At 48.2% G+C, this 21,793-nt stretch overlaps 1 protein-coding gene across 1 annotated transcript in view; it reads right to left on the bottom strand.

Moving 5' to 3' along the window:
- ADCY9 (adenylate cyclase 9) overlaps window positions 1-8,300 on the bottom strand; it is a 90,854-nt gene extending 82,554 nt beyond the window's left edge. The window contains 2 exon segments of the mRNA XM_009979365.2: window positions 6,487-7,705; window positions 7,707-8,300. Coding sequence (XP_009977667.2) covers window positions 6,487-7,705; window positions 7,707-8,186 — 1,699 coding nt within the window. The 5' untranslated portion in view covers window positions 8,187-8,300.
- Between the last annotated feature and the right edge of the window lie 13,493 nt (window positions 8,301-21,793).

Below are 21,793 nucleotides of genomic sequence, written 5' to 3'. Positions count from 1 at the left end.
TCAGATTTGTTATTTGTAGGGTTCCTGTCTACATTGCAGCACCTAGATTTTGGGTAGCCAAAGTGAGAATTATAGATGAAAAGCTCTGCAGATGATGATCACCGAATGCAGCAGAAGCCATGGCATCCCTCCAGCACAACAGGACCTCAGATTCCAGCGCTCATCTTTCCCATTTCCTAAAATAAAGCCCCACTCCTGCCATGCCATGCTCACTTCAACTCTTGTAGGATGCAAATGCCTTAAGGTCTATTGAAATGATTACTTCACTCGACAGCACTTACTTGGGGCTTAAACAGGCAGAACTGCAACACTTTACAACCAGATTGTCAGGACCGCATTGACATATTTGTTAATCAGCATCAGGACACACAGTGAGTTGGAACTGGAGTCCATGCTGTTAAACAAAGTATATGGTTAGAGTCAGTCTCATCCCGTACAAAGAGAATCTTATATAGATACTAACTAAGGTTTTAAATTCTTTTTCACTGTGTACAGTCAGATTAGCCCGTAAATAGGTCATCAAAACTCAAAACCTCAAAAGCCAACATCCAAGTTTCCCTTAAATAATAAAAACAGCTTAAGTGTGAATATTTTCTAATTGAGATATTTTTCTACTTAGTCTTGCACAAATACAACCAAGAGCAACTCAACAAATCTGCCTCAAAATTTGGAGAAATTGTCATCTTCCTGCAGAGGTCACAAAACCGATCTAGCAGTAAAACTGATCAGTACTAATGCACAAATACACAGGTTGACTTTCAGAAAAAGTTATGTCATTGCATCACATAAAATATTTGGAAAGCTCAATAATCACTAGGTTTTCCAAGAAAGTTCTTCCTTTTGTTTATAGCTATGAAACACATCTTCACCAAGCAAGACTTGACAAGAACCAGGTTGAGCAACTATATTCACCATTTACCTCCTTTTCTTTTTGCTATTATACGGTAAAATTACAGATCACGTCAAAATGTTAAATCAATGTAGAATTTACTTCTTCCTGGCAATATGCCTTCATGCAAATCACCTCTAATTATAATTCTTTCTCTGTCACTGAATAATTTTCATTTTTTAAATGCAGGACTGAAGTCAACCTGTGCATGATATCTGATTTTCAGTCTCACGCTTGGGAATAAGCTCGTGAACCACCACCTCAATAACAACAGTTAATAGGTCAGATTATGTAAAATTTATAAACTGACTAGTCACTAACATTTTCTGTCTCCGTCAGCACTCAGAATTTGTGGCAAAGTGAAAATACATACACACGCTTACTTTATTACCAGTTTTTAAAAAATTGACATTTGTGCTATCCATCAATTGTTGCCTGACCGTCAGACTCGCATCAAAACACACGAAATCCGGAATGACAATGTCTGTCACAAACGACTTCAATAAATACAACAAGTCAGTATCTAAAGATTTACATATACTGAACATGATGAAACTAGAAGCTGAACGGGAAGACCTATGTGGCAGCTGGCAAGACACAAGCCAAGCACCCTAACCTCCTGCCCCCACCCCAAAAAACACTCCCCAGTTAGAGGCTAAGGCCGCTCTTATCCGAGCCACAGAGCAAAGCCGAATCTGTGCAGAGCTCTCTGCAGAACTATCCTGCTGGCACAAGCACAAGCCTTCCAGATTTACGCTACACCCACCAGGCTGGGCTCAAAAAGCTACGGAAAACTTTCATCTCATCTTTCATCCACCAAAAGCACACAACAGCTACGAGTCCTCTGTGTGCATGTCTGGTAAAAGACAGAAAGATGGGGCAGGTAGGGAAGACTTCACTACCGTCAGGGTGTAATTGTGGTCTCCCGACAATCGGCCGCAGAGGGGAGGAAGGGAAGAAAAATGCAATGACTTATCTCTTCATAACCTTATCCGAGACTTTTGTCTTCCAGGAACACCCGCGCTGTGCTCCCTGTAAACCAAACCTGAAGAAGCAGAAGAGCATCAAGTCACCAGGCCAAGCCGCATCCCATGGTCTGCCAAGGGAAAAGCATCCCATCGGTCGCAGGCTGGCACCATGCAAAGAGCTAGTCCATTTATGGAGAAATAACAGCCTTAAACCACACTGAAACATTTCAAAATCGAGCAAAAAGGTGACTTTTATAAGTGATTTGCCTCATTTAAAAACATGTTTAAAACTAAAGTGAATATTAAAACCTGGAGAACAGCGAAAGACAACACAGTAAGCTGCAGGTCTCTGACACGCTCTATCAGGAACGGCCACCAGTGGCCACAGGGGAACTGGTGGATTTTCAGGTGCTGTGGAAGCTGACCCTCTCTGTGACGCCATCGACGACTCGGTGTGGTCAGCCAGGTGACAGAGTGCTCAAGATCCGCTCACGTTTCTTCCGTAATGAAGCAAACGGCAAAATCGGAGAGCCCTCCAAGGGCTTGTAACAGGAATTCGGTGCTAAAGCTGTTCCTTGAGGCAAACTGAACAAGGAGGTGTCTTCCTGCAGAAAGTTCAGGAATTCTTTTATAAGGGAATACTGACTTTTAAAGTACCAGCATACATATAAATGCCCCAAATGAAATCGTGGCTCCGCTCGTTATGCTCTATAGCCACAGAGAAAGCGTTCCCGCCCCAACATGCTCATGTATTTTGAGCACTCGAAAAAACGCCGGGTGACCCTGGTATTTCTGGAAGAGCTGCTGGCTGGCAAACAGCAATATTGTGACCTCCTAAGTAACACGGGAGAGAAATGCAAACAACCAAGAAGAACAGAGATAAACAAAAATATTTCCATGAGTAGAACTTTTTATATCCTGGGAAGAGATGTTTGACTCCAGAATTCAGAAGGGACACATTAACCTGTGTTACGCGACCCTCAGTATCTTATAGCCTTCGATAAATTTATTTGCGAGGAAGCTCAGCAAGAAAACAGAAAAAGTGAAAACGGGAAATGCTATGACAACATTATTATGGAAGATACAACTGAACTGATGTCTAGGGTTTATCTGTGGACCTCAGAAAATCACCGCAACATTGCTCTCCTGCGCTCCGCTCACATCCAAGGGGATCAGGCACTGTGAAAACAGACGGTCTAAGCGATGTTAAAACAAAGAGCAGTCAGAAACAGGCAATAACATAGGAAGGTCATCAATGGCTCGCTGTCTTGGTTTGGTTTAGACACCATCGACTTAGTTCGGAAGTCAGAAACAGGAGGAAACATACCAGGACCCCACTTCTTGCCATAAGGAGCCAAAGAAGCAAAGGAGGAAGAAAAGATATTTCCATCCTAAGATTTCAGTGAACCACAAAACAGCACAGGGAAAGAGAAATTTAGTTTTGCCTCGTTTATTCCAAAAAACAAGGAGAGCAGCACTAGGACAACTCAGGGTGCATCTGCATCAGTATTTTGAACAGAACGAGGAGCACGGGCTTGAGGCAGTTTGCCCAGTGCATTCCTGTGCACCCTGCTTTGGTGCACACCCTAGAGTTGTACCTGGATTCCTTCTGGGAGAACTGCACCAAAAGACTCACTCCAGGAGAAAACTCGATGTGCTCCAACCACAGAGGTACTTTTGTTTGAAGACTCAGTCCAGAACTAGGCTTAGGTAGATGTCCTGAAGCACCCGTAACGTGGACACCAAGTCCGGAGCACCTCCGCTTTGCTCTGTAAGGAGTTTACTTGATCACATTGACTTAGCCTCAGGAAGACAGCTGCAACTGCTGCAGCAGCTCAGACAATTCAGAGATAATATACTAGACACACAGCATAAAAAATAGGATATCATTAAGATACCAAAGGCTGAGAGGAAGCTGAGAAGTGAAGTACCAGTAGGGAAAACAAAGCTTACATCTGTTATCTCCAAAGCACTTTCATACTTGAAAAGAGTACAACATATGACATAATTAAACAACCACAACAAACTTCCTCTTCTCTATCACTACTATCAATGAATTCTCAGGGAAAACAGTAAAGCAAAGCTTCCTAACAGCACCTCTGTTCACAAAACTGAGCAGGTGCTTGGCAGAGGACAATTAATTAAGAGGTGAAATCTCAGTTTACTCTACTAAATCTCAGAGCTGCTCCTTAACAAAACCCTCCCCTGCAGCAGGTTCTGGACGCCAGCCTGTGGCACTGCTGTTAGACTGCTTTCATCGTGGCCTTATTTATTTTTTTCCCCCTGATGTCATTTACCTATCAGCCAAGTAATCTGACTGCGGAACAAAGCGCTGAGGAAACAGGAAAAAAAAAACAGGCGACTCTGTAGCACCCACCACGTGCCACCGAGGGTCTGGGCACGGGAGGGAAAGGGACTACGCGTGCCACAGACCTGCAGATAAAGGTGGTCGTGGCAGGGTCTGCTTTGTTTAAAAGTACACAGACTCCGATTTCTGCAGCTATAGAAGACATTGGTAAGAAATGGAAGCTAATTACAGTTCCACAACAAAATACAGAAGGGAAAGGGGAAAAAAAAAACAACCCAGCCTATATTCCTTGTTAAAGTAATTCTTACCACATGCTCCAGTTGCTTTCATAGCTACATTTTGGGGTAAGAAAAGACCATTAAAAAACCAAACTGCAAAGCATGCTTCGCCTTATCTAGATGGCATTTCAGTTTGTTCATCAGTAGTGCCCCGGCTAAAGCAGGAGCCGGGAAAGGCTCCAAAAAAGCTGCAAAATCCGAACCGCGGTACTGAGACAAAGCAGCCTGTGCCCTCTCGCAATAAATGTAGCCAAGGGCAGAAGAGCTGTCTGAGAAAGGCCATGAAAAAAGCCACTCCTGCCATGGGGTATAACTGCTCTCTACACAGTGTGATCGCCTAGAAAATATAAACAAATAAATAAAGATATTTAAGAGCAGTACCGTCAACCTCCACAAGTAAGACCATGTCACTTTGTGATTAAAACCGAGTACAGTTACAAATTTAGCAAAAATAGTTAACGTCAGTAGTTGCCACAACGCAGCCTTCACACTGCATCTGGTTGTAAAGGTAGCTGGAAGAAGGACATCGCAGGGTGGTTTCTCTACAACCTATTAAATTTATTTTCACCACGACAGCCAGATCCAACTTAAAGTAACAGAGATATTATGTCCGATCCTATTTTTCTCGAAAGCACGCTTCCACCGAAACACATCGGTGTCAAGAGTTTTCACAGAAATTAACTGAATTGGTATTTTTAGAAGCAAACCAGAAAGCCAAAGCCCAGGGACACGCATCTGCTCCCGCTCCATGGCTTCCAGCCACCAATGTCACTGCCGATATTCTCCCTCCCCGTAAGCCTCTCGTTTCAGCCCTGTTGCCGCACGCACGCGGACAGCCAGTTCACCAAAAATAAGTATTTGTGTCACATCAAAATAAGCACCTGCCACGGGCAAGCGGCCTGCCCTTCCCACTTCCACTGCTGTTTTGCAACACTCTCCCCCCCCACTCCGTCCTTACTCACTGACCTTTCTACAACCACCCCGGCCTCGCTTTGTATTTGTTGCAATATCTCCTTCCTCCATCACAACGCTGTCCTACGGCTCCCTCAGCTTCTTCCGCTCTGTTCTCCATGCTTGCTTTATAAAAATGGGTACATTTATAAACAGAATGTTTATCTTCCAAATATTCCACTCCCTTTTTTGCTTCATCTGCTCCCCACCTGGGGCTACAAGCGCTGCAGACATACGTCGGCGACACAAGGGCACAGCACTAGAGACACAGCTTTTACTAAAGGGACAAATTAAACCCTCGGCATGTACAACCCTCCCGCACGCGCTTCTGCGTGCGGCTAGAAAGCAGCCCGGGGTTTCATTTCAGAATGAATACTCTGTAGAAAAATGAAAATCGGATCCTTAGCCAAGCCAGAAGGAGAACCGAAGGATCCCTCATTTTCTTTTCCGAACGGCAAATTTGCAGTTTCATCCCCAAATCCTTAGAGCTGCAGAAATCAGAGCCTCCGCCAGCTCACTCAACCACCTGAGTAACTTTTTCCAGTCTAACTTCGAACTGCAACAACTTGCTACATCAAACTGCCAAATCTACAGCGCTCATTTCTTTCTGTGAATCCAGCTGTCATTTTTCCCAAATGCCTTCACAGTCCCAACTCTCCCAATGCCAAAAAAAACCCTCTTCACAGATATACATAATTTCGCAAAACACATATGCTCTGTGTATGGCACATGAAGTCAATTAACAAGTTTACTTGCTGAATTAAAGGATGACACACAACAGTAAAACAAAAACCTCTTGCAGACAGCAAACACGTTAACCTTCTCCTCCCTACGACACGATACTCTCACACGGAGCGCCAAGGAGTTCTGAAGTTTAAGTACATTCCGAGCACCCCAGATCTTTCACGCTTATCTCCGTGGCACCTTTTATTCCCGAATTCCCACGGTGTTTGTGATCACCAGCACACGGAGTTAAACAGAAAACGTGTTCAATTTGCAAGTCAGCAAGCACAAAACATGCACTGGGGAAAACATATTCCCCTGTTAAAAAAAAAAAAAAAAAGAGACTGAGCACAACATAAAAGCACATACCTTTTAACTGGTCGGCTACCACACTCTGACCAACTCGCTCAATCACCTTTCCATCCTCCATTTCGTAACGATCATCCAAATATTTCGCAGTAGCTTCCGAAATATGGACTTTTCCAGCCACCCCGAGCTGCTCCATCAGATTGGCCAAATTGACATCATTGGACCACACATCGAACTTGAATCTCCTCATTCCCAAAATGCCACACAGGACCGTCCCGGTGTGAACCCCGACTCTCATGTTCACCATTTCTTTTTTCTCTTGGCAAAACTGCTCAATGGCTTTAATCATACCTAAGCCCATCTCGATGCAGCAGTAAGCGTGGTCTGCCCGGGGCTCCGGGCAGCCGGCTACGCAGTAGTAACAGTCTCCCAAAGTGCTTATCTTCTCGCATTTAGTGTCCTCGCACAGGCGGTCGAAACGTCCAAAGAGGTCGTTGAGGAGTCCCACCAGAGCGTGGGCAGATTTATTGGCACTCATTTTCGTGAAGCCAACAATATCCGCGAACAAAATGCTCACTTGCTCTATCTGCTGCATTTTAAAAGGACGGAATATTATGGGGGTTTTCTGTATGGAGGGCTTCTTCTTCCTGTTTTTGGGGCTTGAGGTGGAATGACGTTTGACGGAGTTTTCGCTTTCATCATCCCCCTGCTTCATTAAGTCATCGGCTATTATTCTTGGCATAACAGAATGAATCATCCTCTCTTTCAGGGCTTTTTCCACTTCCAAGTCTTTTCCGTGCATGATGGACTGCCCCACTTTCAGGAATGTGCTTCTCGATCTGACTTCGGACATGATAAATAAATGAATACCGATGGCGTGGATGCAGATGTGCAGGAAGGCTTTACTCAACAGCTCCCAGTAAACTGCACCAGCTCCGAGAGGTTTAAAACAGTTCTCATCACGGAAGTGATAACCGAAGGTCTCAAAGAGGACCGAGTACGACAGTCCCAGAAACAAGCTTAAATACAAGGGTAGGTGCATCACCGTGTAAAGCAACAAGAGCACTTCAATACACATAGAAAAACTGCCTACTTGGGAAAGACAAGTGTCTGTGGGATCTGCCGGGGGAGTCTGATTGGCCATGTCACCGCTTCCTGAGATAGGTTTCAGAGCCTGGAACTGCGGAGCGAGAGTCAAAGCAAAAACCAGGAGGGTGAGTATCAGCGAAGTCCATACGTAATGGCGGGCGTAAGTCTTAGTGAAAGTGAACGCAAAAAAACGCTACACATACCAAGAGGAAGCACAGAGCCGGCACCATGAAAACAATCTGTTTCTCTCTCATGTGTATGCCGAAGTAGATGCCCCAGAGAAGGCAGGCCACGCCGATGTAGAAGAGGGCATAGCGAAACCTGCGCTGGGTCTGCGGGAAGCATCTCTCCATGCAAGCCTCCTCCAGGTTGTTGGAGTCGAACTTGGGATTCCACCACTTGGAAGAGGCCCTCTCGAAGAGCTGCGGCAGCTTCTTCTGCCGGCGGAGGCCGGGGCCGCTGCCGCCACCTCCGCCAGCTCGGCGGGTGCCCCCCGACTCCCCCGAGCTGCAGCTGGAGGAGATGCTGTACTTGCAGTGCTTGGAAGAGGAGCAGCCCTGGTGCTGCCTGGGGTTGATTTTCACCGTCACGCTGTTGCTGTCCCCGCTGGAGTCGCAGCTCACCTCGGTGCTGTGGTGATGCAGCAGCTGCTGGTGCGGTGGGGAAGCCATGTTGTCAATTCCTCCCGAAGAGCCCGCTCAGGAGTTGGGTCTCTCGGGCTGCGAAAGCCACCGGGCTCCTCGGAGAGTCGCCTCTAGTCTCCTCCCGCCGCCGCCACCGCCTGCGCGGAGGGGCGGCCGGGCAGCGCCGCGCCGCTCGGCCGTTCGCCGGGCTGGGCACACAGGGCGCTGGGGCGCGGGCAGCCCCACATATTCCTCTCGCTTCGCACGCCTCCGCCGGCCGGGCAGGGCCGGGGCTGCCGCCCGCCGCTGGCCCCGCTCCCGCAGCCCCCGCCGAGGCGCGGGGCGGGCGGCCGCTCGCTCAGTGCCGCGGGGGGGACGCCGGGCCCCCGCCGGGAGGGGACCGCTCCTCCATGTCGGCTGCAGCTGGCCGCGGCTTCCTCCCCGCGCCCGCCGGGCAGCGCTCCCCTCACGGCCGCCGCCAAGGGGGCCGGCTCCCGCCGCGCCGCCTCCCTCCCTCCCTCCCTCGCCCGCCCAGCCGGGACGGCACCGGCGGCCGCCTCCCCGCCGCTCCCCGCCAACGGGGCCTTGGGCCCTCGGCCGCCCCGCGCTTTCCTGGCGCCGCGGGCAGCGAGCGAGCGAGTGCCCCCGCGGCGCCCCTCGGCCGCCTCCGCCTCGCCGCCTGCCGCGGGGCTACTCCCGGTCCCCCTCCCGGCGGGGTGGTGCCGCGCCGCCGCGGGTTGCTCCGTGCCCTGGCGGGGGCCGGCCCGCCCGCCTGCGCGCCGCCGTATGAGGGGAGGGGAGGGGAGCGGCGGGGGCGCGGTCAAGCGCGGGCGGCCGCCGCCGCCATCATCTTCCTCATGGCGGGGGGGGGGCTAATGGGGCGCGGCGCCGCGGCGGGAGCGCGCACACACACACACCCCCGTTCTCCCCGCCCGTCCTTTTCCCGGCCTGAGGAGCGAGGGGCGGGAGCCCGTCCCCCCGCGCGCACACCGCCCCCGGGCGCGCCCCTCTCCCCGCACACACCGCGGCGTTATCGCGCCGTGAGGCAGCGACGCCCCCTCGCCGCGGCCGCGGCCGGGGAGCGCTGACAGGGACGGGACGGGACGGGACGGCGCGGGGCAGCGGGCGGCTGCAGCGGGCGGGTCCCTCGGGGCGGCGCGTCCCGGCCTCTCGCCGTGCGCTGCCCCCGCGGGCGGTGGGTCGCTCCCGGCGGGTGCCGCCGCCGCCGCCGTTAGGGCCGCGTTCGTTGGCGGCGGGGCCGGGGAACGCGGCCGTTGGCACGGCCGACATTTGCCATGCGCAAACAACGTGCGCTTCAGCGAACAGTTCAACCTTTCCGCACGCAGCCCGCTGGAAACTCGCTGCCTTATTTTTCTCCTCTCCGCTTTCTCCGCTTGTTTGTGACTGACGCTATCTCGCCTGCACCACTCCCTCGGTTTGGCTATCTCTTCCTCCCAGGCGGCCCCTCTCTTTCCCTCCTTCGCAGGGTTTCTCCCTCCGGCTGCTTCCCCTTCTCTTCCCATCTCCCCATCCCTCAGCCTTGCTCACAGGTGATGGTCCCAAACACTCGGTCCCACCAGCTTCTCCTCGTCCCGCTCCCTCTGCGCCCCCGCTCCGGTGCGTGCCCGGTTCCAGCCCGCAGCAGCCCGGGCCCTGCTGTGCCTCCTGCTTCCCTGAATCCCATTTACTGTTTTCCAGGGGAGCCTTTCCCGGCTGGCTGCCCACTCGACTCCAGTGGTCCTTCCTCCAGCGGCTCTTCCTACCCAGCAGCGAGTCCCTTCTCCTCTGAAGGCAGCACCGTTCAGGAAAATAGACTATTTTTTTTCAAATAGTAATAGAAAGTACGTGGCCACACAGTTACTGGAACTGAAACCTGTATTTTTTTTTCCCATTTCCTTTGTAAAGGTATTGCTTACTGTGCAGGAACCAGGCTGTGAAACGTGTTTCTATTATTATTTTGAAGAAATTCGTATTTCCTGATGTACTCCAACACCGAAACAATCTATAATAAAAAATTCCAATCAACGGTAATAATTGTTTTGGTTTTGCTATGACATGGCCGTCTCTCGAATTCCAACTAATGGCTCAGCTGATCAATATTTTATAGCGAGTGCTGCTTACCGTGCCACTCTTACATAAACATTGTCAGGAAGAAAGAAATCCCTTAGCTGACAGAGCAGAAAGGAAGGATGGCCTCCTGGGCTTGGCTATTAATTGATAAATTCACTAAAACTTCTTTGCAACCTTTTTATCGATTCATCTAAATACACTTTAAGTTACATTTTTACTCCATAAAGGATGATGGATTTATTTAATCTGGAGGATTAAACAAGTGCGACCACTTCCAAGGATTCAAAGATATTGTAGTTATTTGGTAGAAAAAAGGAAAAAAAGTTTTTTACCTCAATGGCAAAGAGTTTAAGGTAAAAACTACCTGGGTTTTTTTTAACATTTTTATGTAAATCTGTAAGATTTATGTCATTGTAGAGATTGGGTGATTTGAACTTTGGGATGTAGGAGGTACTGAAATTCCAGCATAATTTTTTTTAGCCTTGCTTATGATACTTTTGGCTTATTATTATTGCTTACGGTATCCTCACTCAACTGCCAGTCCAGGTTAGCTGTGTTTTCTTAACACCCCTCTAAAAAGGGTAGAAACTACAAAGAGCTAAAATATGAGGGGGAAACAGGAAATAATTTAAGCCTGTATTAATTCTAAGTAAATCAGGATGTCATTGAGAAGAACACCAGGGTACATTTTCCTCCAGCTGAAGATGTGAGTTTTCCCTCTGGTATCAACAAAGTCATGATTTCGTTCAGTTCCTTTGATCCCGAGTGATTAAGAGTGCATGGGCAGGAAATAAGTAAAACGTTGTTTGTCTGGAGTGTGGTAAAAGTTGAGGCCCTTCAAATTGGTATTTATTACTGGAACTCGCTTGGGCAGGCTTCAATTTTCATCTGAAATGAAGACGCGGGATGAGACCTTCAGTCAGAATAAAACTGTTAGGTTTGTGTGTGTGTCCAGCAGCAAGGGAGCGCGCAGGACGGAGGTGGTGCAGGTGGGTGCGTGCTGCACAGAGAGGGTTCACGTGCACGAGCGTGCTCACACGCTCGGAGCAGAGAGGCCGCTCCTATGCGTCTTCCCTGCGTGCACACGGAAGAGACCGACGCTTCGGGCACGGAGGTGCGTGTGTGCAGGAGACAGAGGGCGAGCAGAAGCAAAGCTCAGACTGAGAAGCAAGAGAAGTGTGTCTTGTTCCCCCTGCGCTCCATAAAGCAGGACTTTGTATGTTCTCAGAATAAAGAGAATCACATCAAAGATACTGGCTACATCACAAGTTTTAACTGAGTGACCCACATGATCCCAAATTTTGTCTGGCTAGTAGTCAGAGGCTGCTTTTGATCTTCGCTACTGAAGCCGTTTCCTCTTTCCCAGCTTTCCTTTACTGGTTCGAAGGACGGTGAAATGGGATGGAAGAAGACATCTGACTTGTCAAAACCCTCCTTTGGTAAGCTTCGGATGGTGATCTCGAGATCGTGCAGAATCCTTGCTCCTCCACGGAAGCTCCCACTAGGTTTGTTACTCGTAGTCTCCCACCCTGCTCCTCCTGTTGATCTCTGGGTGAAGCAGTCACCCAGCACTCCCCAGCCCAGCCGTTCCCCAGCTTCCTCTGCCATTATCAACTTCTGTGGAAACACACGCTCTGTACGCAGCAGGGAGAGCAGTTGTCTTGTATTGACTTCCATGAGCTCTGCACTGGCTGGAAAAAACCTGGGCTGCCTCCCAAAAGATTAAATTGATTATATTGAGTGTTGTGTCACGGACACTATTCTTTCACTTTGCTTTTATCATGAAGATTTTTCTCCGTTGAATTCAAGAAGCAGATTAAATACATATAAGCAGTAATCAAGAAATGCCAGTGATGCTTGTATTTATTTCAAGCGCGAGTAAAATTTGTTTTCGGAGGCAAGAAGTGGTTTGAAGTTGTATCTGTTATTTCCCCCCTGCCTTCTGACTTGTTTCTACCCAGGAGGAGTTTAACCCCATGGACCATAATACAGTCGGTGTGTCCTTTTAAGGTAGCATCTATGTGGATAATGTTTGTAGCATCCTTTAAGGAAGATGCTTCCTCTTTGTTACTTTCCTAGCAACCATGGTTAGCACGTCTTGGTAGAACTGGGAGCTACCACGCAGCGTTGATTTTTGACTCCTGGGTTCGCTTCAGTGTGTGGTAGTTCTGGGATGTGCTGTTTTGCTGCGGAGGACTCTGACCGCCCTTCCAAAATGCTCTGTGACTGGTTTCCTTTCTCAGAGACCGAGTTAGAGGAAATGCTGTACAGCGCAATAGCTGGACAAATGCACGTCCTGCTCACACATTTCTTTTAACTTCGTGCCACTAAATATACATATTTAGTCTACAGAGTTGAATTTACTTCCCTTCTCAGAGGCACAGCTTTGTCAGCTCTAATGATTAGCTTTTCTTTGACGTTCATAATATTGTACTTCACAGCTTCTCTGACGGAGCTGTGCGAAACTATTTAGGGGGGTTCTGAAACTTGGCAACCCACATGATGCTTTTTTAGACTGCACAAACCGCCTTCACGAGGCAGGAGAATATGACATGAGAACGGCTGGCTAGAACAACAGCGTACATTAATGCCAGTGTAGCTGGTGTAGTCGGGGAGGTGGAATGCTATTTAGAAGTTTGTGGCTTGTGTTGTATGCTGTCAAAGGAAAACTTACAGCCTGAAAGGAAAGGCATCATGGATGGAGACTGTTTGTCCTGTCTCACTCTGGAGACAGCGTAAATATTGGAGGAAAATACGTTAAAACCTGTTTGGTCCATCCAGAGGCAGAAAGGTGCAAGGGAGATAGCACAGATGCCCCATTCCCTACTTCCTTATCTCGATAGATAGCAGGATCTCACTTTCTGACAAACTTCTGGATCTGCATCCTTGCTGGCATGCGTGACATTCATTATGAGCTTTGTTTTGAGTCCTGGTAACCTCTAGGTGAAAGAACTCATGTTACGGATCAAAAACACCTACAACTCTTCTGACTTCTGTTCACAGACTAACAGGTAAACATTCAAAAATATTTTGAAGGATTGTTACTCCTCCATGGTTTTGAAATTCAGGAAAGTATCACAATGCTTATTTCACTTTTTCCATCAAAGCAGAGCACAAGGATTACCTTTGACATCTTTTCCAGAGGAAGCCACGGAAGTTGATTAAGTGATGCGTTCTTCTCACTTCCTCAGGGTAGCCAGGCTGGTTTTAAGTGTGTTCTGTATTTTCATCCTTCTGAAATGTCATTCAAATTATCCATATTACTGACACGATTTCATGTCCCAGATGAGATGCACTGATAAAATAAGCGAGTATGCAGTAGATCTTTTTATGTGACTTGTCCTCAAGAAGGGGGATAAAACCTGGCCCAGCTGAGTGGGAATCCTTGGCTTTCATGGCGCCAGGATTGTATTTTCAGGCTTTATGGCTGTCTCATTCGAGTGGCCTTCTACACTGAAAGCGAAGCAGGCTATACCACTTATTTGGCAAAATGTCTGCTACCAGGAGGTGGCTTCACTCAAATACACATTTCTGTAAGATGAAGACAAAATGTATTGCTCATTCCATTCATAACCAGAAGTTCTTCTGGCTTGCCAAGCTGCTGAATCAGCTTAGGTACCTCACCCTTGAGTCAGCAAAGCCTGAAATAGAAACTCGCTCCGTTTCCGAAGGAGGAAGTACCACTGTTGTCTGCAAATACAGCCACATCTAACGTGTTTTTATAACTATGAATGCTCAGTGGAGGAACTTGCATGACACTCCACTTCTTTCAAAAAAAAAAAAAAAAGAGAAAGAAGAAAAGGCATTTTCTTACTTGAAATAGGAGCGATACATTGCTATGAATGGGACTGTCTGGGTGTGGAAGCACCGAAGAATAAACCTCAGGAGAAAGACTATACAAGTGACAGTCATTGATGTCACCTAGACTAGTCCTGCATCAAGCTCCCACTCCATCTACCTGCAGCTTCGCAGGACACTGAAATTAGGGAGACAAAGGACAGCCTTCAACCAGGCTAAAGCAAAGTCTTCAGCCATTAAGAAATGACGGCGAGAAGACAAGGTAGAAGCTGTGAAACTGATTGGAAATCAGCTGCAGCAGTGCTCATCCAGGATTCCCAAAGTAGAGTTGAGTCACTCTCGCTGCCATGCCGTGACTCTGCTCTATGGCACAGCATAAACCAGCAAAAAACAGTGAAAATGACCACAGTTGCAGTCAAACAGTGGGAAGCGACACTGTAAAGGCATCAGCAGGACTTCCGTGAGTAGGTGGAAGGCAGTGAAGAGGCGTGTAAAAATAGTTCCTATGTGATATAAATTAGGGAGGAGTTTCTGTGGCTCCAAGTCAGCCTAAGTAGAAGAAGAATAATCATAGTGTTAATTCACCCGTTCTCCCCTTCTCACGTCACTCAGCTTTTTATCTTGCAGATGTAGCCTCAGGAATTTTTAGCATGCTGCAAAAAGACACCCATTAAAAACGTTTCGGGAGGCTGTCCGGCAGATGCTTGCTGTGTGCCACCTTCCTGGGAACGCTCCTGGTCTTCCCTCCATGGATGCCACAGGCCGGTCTCACGCTTTTCCTGCTCCAAGCAAATAACTGCCACTGGCGCTTCCGTTAAAAGTCTTCTGAACCGGGTTTACTTTCCGTAAAGAGCAGGCTGTTTGAACGGGGAAACAAAAAACCAGTAACCCCTTTTGAACCCTGAGCAAGCAACATATCCAGCTGGTACTGGGCTGAGGGGAAAAAAAACCCTTTGGCTTCAGGGAAAGTCCAGATGCACTTTACTTTCTCTGGAAACTTCTCCGTCTCCTCCAAAAGAGGGGTTGGGTGCCCACGTGCCGCAGTGTGACCTGCTCCCCTCCGGCCGTGAAGATCTTGTATGTGCTCCTTTGCCCAGGTAGCACCACGCTTGTGTGGTCTTGCAAAACACGGTTTATGGAGCCAACGCTGTAGAGGAACAGAAAATAAAACCTTTCTGTTCCCACAGCTCGTTATTTAGACAGCTTGTCTCCGTAGCAAGGTATCTGTGGGAAGATCCTTATGGAGTTCTCTTCTACAGGAGCAGGAAAAGGACCCTCAGACAAAACTATTCTAAACTAGTCTAACCATTCCCAACTAAATTAGTCTAAACTATTCCTATCACCTCACAGGCAAGTTTCCTCCTAGGGTGACACTTGGTTCCGGATTTTCCTGCGGTACTATAGAGGAAATGATAGAGATTTGGGAAAATTGTCATTTCTGCAACGAGCGTCAACGTTACAACGCACGATTTTACCATTTTCTGATCTTTCCCACAGTGCAGTCGCAAATTGCGACGCTTGCTCAGTGTTTTGGATTATTCAACCGAAAAGAGGTGGGGATGGGAATTTACCGGCACAATTACAGGCTTATGCAATCATCCCGTGCACACGCCGCAGGTCTGGAAGAAAGACCTGCTGCAAATCCACAGAAAATCCTGGCTACGGGATTGCAAGTGCCGCGAGGAATTACACAACCTAAAACTTAGTAAAACATTTGCTTCGCGTGCGCCGAGCCCTTTTTAAATTTAGATTTCTGGGGAGAAGAGAGTCGCTGTGGCATTTTCGTGACTTGATCCCTTGTCTCGGTTGATGTGTGACAGAAAGGTGACCCCGAGAGCTGCTGAGCTGGGAATGGATATGGTGAGAGTAACAGAGCGTTCCCAACCGCATCCCTGGATAGATTCACTTTCTCTTTCCCTGGCTCAGGCTGTCACAGTATATTTTAACTACAAATCTGTTATTCTGCGCTGTGGGTGCCAGAATCATCTGAAAAAACAACCCAACTCAGTCATGTTGGAATTTTGGTGATTTTTTTTCCCCAGAATGCGTAGAAGAGAGCGTTCTTCTCAGCTGCACCTGAGGTTTTACCTATGTGGCTGCAACTGCTATGCTGTCTAGGAATAGAGATGATCCCTGCTACTCCAACCAGAGCAGATATGTCTGAGAAATTTAGCAATGGTGTGACGAGTGTGAAGTGGAAGGCGTTGAGAAACTATTATATCCATTTTTAGTTTGTGTTTAAGATGTTTTCTACACACTCATGTTCTATAAGCTGGGAAAGAGTACACTTCTGCTGTCTGCAACCACAGGATCCGGTCGTTATTTCAATTTATTGCTGTGGTGGTAGGATGAGGACTTTGATGAAACAAGAAAAATGCCACAGGGCAATCTGAGCTTGTTACGTTAGTGTGGTGACCGAAATCGGAGCGGCCCAACGCAGTGCGCTGATTCTGCTGCTAGATGATATCTTTTGCATTTGTATGGATTAAAAACTGATTTCATGCCAAACCAGACACTGCTGCACTTCACGCTTTATGACTTAAAAATGTTATTTACCCTGCACAAAGACAAGACTACAGTAAAAGATTATTCGTGAGGCTTCAGAATGAAGAACTTCAAAATTACAAAAAGACAACATTAATTTTAGCATTTTGATGCTCTCAAATAATATCCACAGAGCACTCGATGCTCACTGAGTATCCAGGACTTTTGCTGGGCCGTCCATGGACCAGGAGTGCAAAAAGAGCAGCGAACACCTTCCAAACAGCCGCGTCTAAAGCTGAGAGTGAGGGCAGGTTTCTGCCACGCGCCCGGTTCTGTTTCCAGGGAACAAGATGGGAAGAAAATGTCGCTGAAAACGCTAATGCAAAACACTTTGGTGGAGATGGTTATCACATCTCCTTGTCATTTTTACCTGTGTTGCTGCCCTGACGACCGCGGTATGTCGTGGAAATAAAATGTGAAGTGCCTCAGGTCTGTCTGGGTTCTGCTGTTTGCGGACTGGACAAATACACGAAATACCTTTTGATAGAGGTGAGATAAAATACTTCTGCAGCGAAGGAGAAATATCAGTTCTGGGGTACTGAAAACACAGCAAATATTTGTTAAGAAGGGGATTCAGGGGCCAAAACAAAGTGGTGTATAGAACGCAATGAAAAATCGCAGAGGGAGAAATTACACAATCCAGCAATTATTGACTAGATGTAATCGGGATTTAGGAATGGGGCCCCAATCCTTCTACAAACCGTGAACCTTCTTGAATTGGATAATGAGAGTACCCACAGCCACACTCGATAAGCAGAAGTCAAATAACCCTCGTGCTTCCTGGCACACGCAAAACTCTTAGTGATACGGTCAGGAAAAAACACAACCCATCACAGGCTTTTCGGTAATTTTCCACCAAAAGTTTCCTCCAGGCTGCGGCTTTTGGAGGCTCCACCTGATTTGGAGGAGAGATTTTGTGCGAGAACTGCTCATATGTTTTGGTAGATCCAAACAGATGAGTTATTTACCCAAGGATATCTCAAAAAGGGAATTTGGTGCAGGCTGAGTTGGATGCTGTGCTACTATGTGTGACCTCTTCTTGTCACCGTGTGCCACATATTGTCTGTTAATTTGGTGGTAAATTATTTCCTAGAACACTTAGAAAACAAAACAAGGAGCTGAAATTGCCTCTCAGTCCAAACAAACAAACAAGCAGATTGTGTGTCTTATGTGTCTAGTCAAAACATCTCAGTTATTTAATATTAAACTCCTGGGTGCCTGGAGAACCTGCTCCTGAGTAAGCTACAAAGCTGAAGCATGGCTGAAAATACTAAAAAACAATATTCCACCATCTTCAGCTGATGTTTCTGCAAGGCAGCAAGAACAACCTCCGCTCTCCCCTGCAGCGACGGCAGCAGGGACACCTCCCTCGAGGGCCGGGTCCCTCACGACCAGGTTGCCTGGTCCTCTGCAAAGGATGTTGCACGCTCCTGGGAATCCCTGCAGCGGTTTCAGGAGGCAAAGACACGTGGCCGTAGAGAAAGCAAAGGCTCCATCTGTAAACTGGGAAAGTGGGGGCTGAGGAGCAGATTTATTGTGCTCAGTGGCTTTTTCCTGTCTGCTCTTTTCTCCTCTTTTACCGTCCTCATTTCGGCTCCTTCCTCAGCTTCAGCTCCATGGAAGAGCAGGGAAAATACGCTATTCCCCTTTCACGCTTGTAACACATATTTCTTAAATCACGTTTTATTATAACCCAGATAATGGTTGCCATGTTGTACTTTTCATCCGGACCTTTTAAGCTCTTAATCTGGATCTCTCGCTTCCTTTCTTGTCGCGGTCAGTTCAAACTCCAGGCACGTGCCATGTTGCTTTAGAGGCAGCTTGTCCTGAACGGAGGTGTGTTGATTTTTAACCAGGTTTTTCGTCCTGCCCTGTCTTACCGTCACGACCAGGTTGCTTAGACCAGGAGGCACCAAGTTCATCGCTTTGCTACAGCCTCAGAGTTCTTCTTACAAGCCAGAAATGCGGGCAGGGCTCTCGGAGAGATTATCGTCTTCCTGACCTTCCTGAACCAGCCCGCAACCCACCCTCTTCCCCTAAGAAGTACTTCACTAACCACGGAAACTTCAGCAGCACAGAGTCCCTGCCGTGATTTTTTCCCATCCAGGCAAGGCACAGCAGCGACGATTGAGCGGGTGGGTGTCTCTCTCTTTAACAGAACGGAGCTTCAGGTGGTCTCTGCCTGGAGCCCACCACTTCTGAGCCGCTCAGCATCCTAGAAGAGGATGAACCCGTTGAGTTTTTGGCTGGAGTCTTATTTAAATTAGCCTGCAAAACAAACACCCATTTTATAGGAACATAAAGGATGCTCCCAGTGCGGCAGCAGCGGTGGGGCTGACCGCAGGGATGTTCTGGGCTGGCCAGGCTGCCCCATCCACCTCCTGCTTTGCAACATCTCAAGGTGAAGATGGCAAACACCGTGGTCCGAAGGATCTCCCTTTTTTAAAGACTGAAATCTTACAGAAAATTAGGAGATACAAGCAGGGCTGAAGAAACCTCTCAGTAGGCTGTAAATGCTGTATTTGGTGTCTCTGCAGCGTAGGGAGAGCTCAAAGCTTGATTTGGCAAAGCAGCCAAATCTACTGGACTGTGGTGTTGGAGGAGTTTTAGGTATAGCGAATAATAGCTGTCTGTAATTAGCTTTATTTACACAACAGATGTCAACGCTGATCTCTCTAAATTAAAAAGGCAGGATGTCCTTAGTGGGAAATGTGATTTTTGAAGCCTGACAACCTAAAACCGGCAGGAAGGTTTTTGCTCAGACTGCCTGGGGAGACAAATCACCTTTGGCTCAGCGAAACAGGAAGGATTTCAAGCCCACAGCTGAAGTTTTTCAAGAAGCTGATGAAAATGGAGGATTATAGCCTAAACTGTTTTGCAATCGCTGGCCTCGATCCTGCAGACACTTTTCACACGCGCTTAACTTTTCGTACGTGGTTAGTTTTGCTGTCCTGCGTGGGATGATTTACACGCGTCGATACGAGTGCGTGCCTGAGCGTTTACAGGGTGGAGTCTAAACGACAGCATTTGTGACTGAAAAAATGACTTTATGTCAAGATCTCCATAATTGGCTCATTGAGATTCTTTATGTTAGAAAAAAAAAGAAACTGAGAAATTCAGGAATTAAGATTCCTCAGGCGGTCTCAGATCTGCTCTCCCGTGTGAATAGGATCTTTTGTTGTGCCGGATCACGGCACTGGGCCATGAAACTTAGTTAGCAGCTATTAGAAAAAAAAACCCACAACACCTTTATATAGTTTGAATCTATTGCTCATAGAAAGATATTTTCTGCATTTCTTTCCGCTCTCTAATGTACATCAAAGCTGAAAAAGTGTGTTTGTCCAATAGCTGAGACTGAAAGGTTTCCCCTCATAGATGGGAAGCAACTAATTGAAAAAAAAAATAATATATTTTTAAAATTTATTTATTTTATATCATAGGAATATATTCTACCTGCCATGAAGTGACTTGTTGAAGCCCCTGGAACAGGAATAAATCACCTCTGCAAACTGTAGTTCTGCCATTTACCAGCTTGTTTCTGTGCAGAAGCCAAACTGCCATTAAGCTGACTCACATTTTGGCATTTTGTGTTTATATACAAGACGACGATGTTTGCAAGCAATGGGGGGAAAAAAAAGTCATTCCTCAACACCGTGGTCCCAGAAAAACCTTTCCCTTCTCGGCTGCATCGGCAGAGCCCGGGGACGTGGCCATGGCCCCGGTCTGGCGCAGGGACCGCTGCCATCGCTCTTTGCCATCCAGCACTGAGTGACACCGGGACGTTCCCGCAATCCCCCGCATTTCATCCCAGCCCCATTGCTCGGCTGTGGCCACCTGCCATGTCCCCAGCCGGCCGGGCGCTGGGGCTGGCAGAGTCCCAGATCTCCCCAAATTTAGGCATGCCTGGTGCCCCCCCATGCCTCCCCATCCATCCTTCTGACCCTCCTGTTGACCCTGTGTGATTCTCCCAGCTTCCTTCGCGGCTCTGAAAAGCCACCTTCACCTCTCAGGACACTCTTTGCATGATCTTTGTCACCCTAGGTCCAAAATATTCAACATAGTATTCCTGATGCCTGTATGGTACTTGCCACAGGGTTTATTTTCCCTTGCTGCCCCTTTTTATCTCCAACTCCCTCACCCTAAGTCTTACCTTGTCTTTCCCCAGGCAATCTCGGGGGTTTCAGGACCTGCTATGGAAGGGACGGGGTCACTGGCCACGCTGTGACTAACCTGCTGTGCCGTGGCAGACCTGGCTCTACGTTACTGCTGCTCCGACCCATCTCTCCCGGCATTCCCTAGATTTAAATGTGGCTTCTGGCCATCGGTCACTGGGGAGAGGCAGAGGAGGGTCTGTCGCCCTTCAGCCCCCGCTGGTACGGCTCCTCTTGGTGTCCTCTGGCAAGGGCTGACCCATCGCCACCAGCTCTGCATCCCACCCCACAGCATCCCACCTCGTCCTTCGCTGGGGAAGAACCGCGGCCAGAATAAATCAGGCAGACAATGCTGACAGCAGGGCTGGTTCTTGGGGAGCGTTCGGCTGTGGTTGGTCACTGTTGACTTCAGCAGGAGCAGGTCTCAACTGCTGGAAATCCCATCCAGATCCGCTGTAAGGTGGAAACAAGTTGTTAAACCCTTTATATCAGGGCAGTAGTGACCCTTCATCGAGCAGAAAGCACCAAGCGTTCGGTTTTCTGCCGATGGATGGGAGGAGGCTCTGTGGGCATCCCCGGAATTTCCGAACGCTTCTTCATGGTTTCTAAAACTCTTCAGTTTTCTGCTTGAATGTGACAAAAAGATTTGTTGAAGCAGGATGAAATGTTTCATCTGGGGGTGCTGGCAAGCCTGGTGTGCTGCAGCACTGCCTGTTCCCTGTGTCCCCGTGGGATTCAGGATCCAACAGCACCTCCTGGCTCTGCTGTGCTCCTCTGGCTGATAGAGATGCCATGTCATGCCAGGGGACATGGGGCCGAGCCAGAGGGACCTCCTGGCTTCACCGTGCCAGCAGGGAGCTGGCACCTTCCCTGTGTTTTCCCACATCCCAGCATCTCTCATCACGGCACAAGCAGAGCGGGAGCACCCTGTTCTGTGCAGCCTGGTGGGTTGAGGAGCCTCTCTGTGCTCCAGTGATGGTTTTACTGGGGTGCACCGTGCTCGTGTACCCGGCTTTGCCGACACATCTCCTCCCTGGTGGAGCTTTAGTGTTTAGCTCTGACTGGGTACGGCTTGCACCCTCCTCCGGCGTC

This window comes from Tauraco erythrolophus, chromosome 17 (assembly GCF_009769465.1).
Source record: "Tauraco erythrolophus isolate bTauEry1 chromosome 17, bTauEry1.pri, whole genome shotgun sequence".
Taxonomy (NCBI): Eukaryota; Metazoa; Chordata; class Aves; order Musophagiformes; family Musophagidae; genus Tauraco; species Tauraco erythrolophus.
This window is presented reverse-complemented; position numbering and strand designations above follow the sequence as displayed.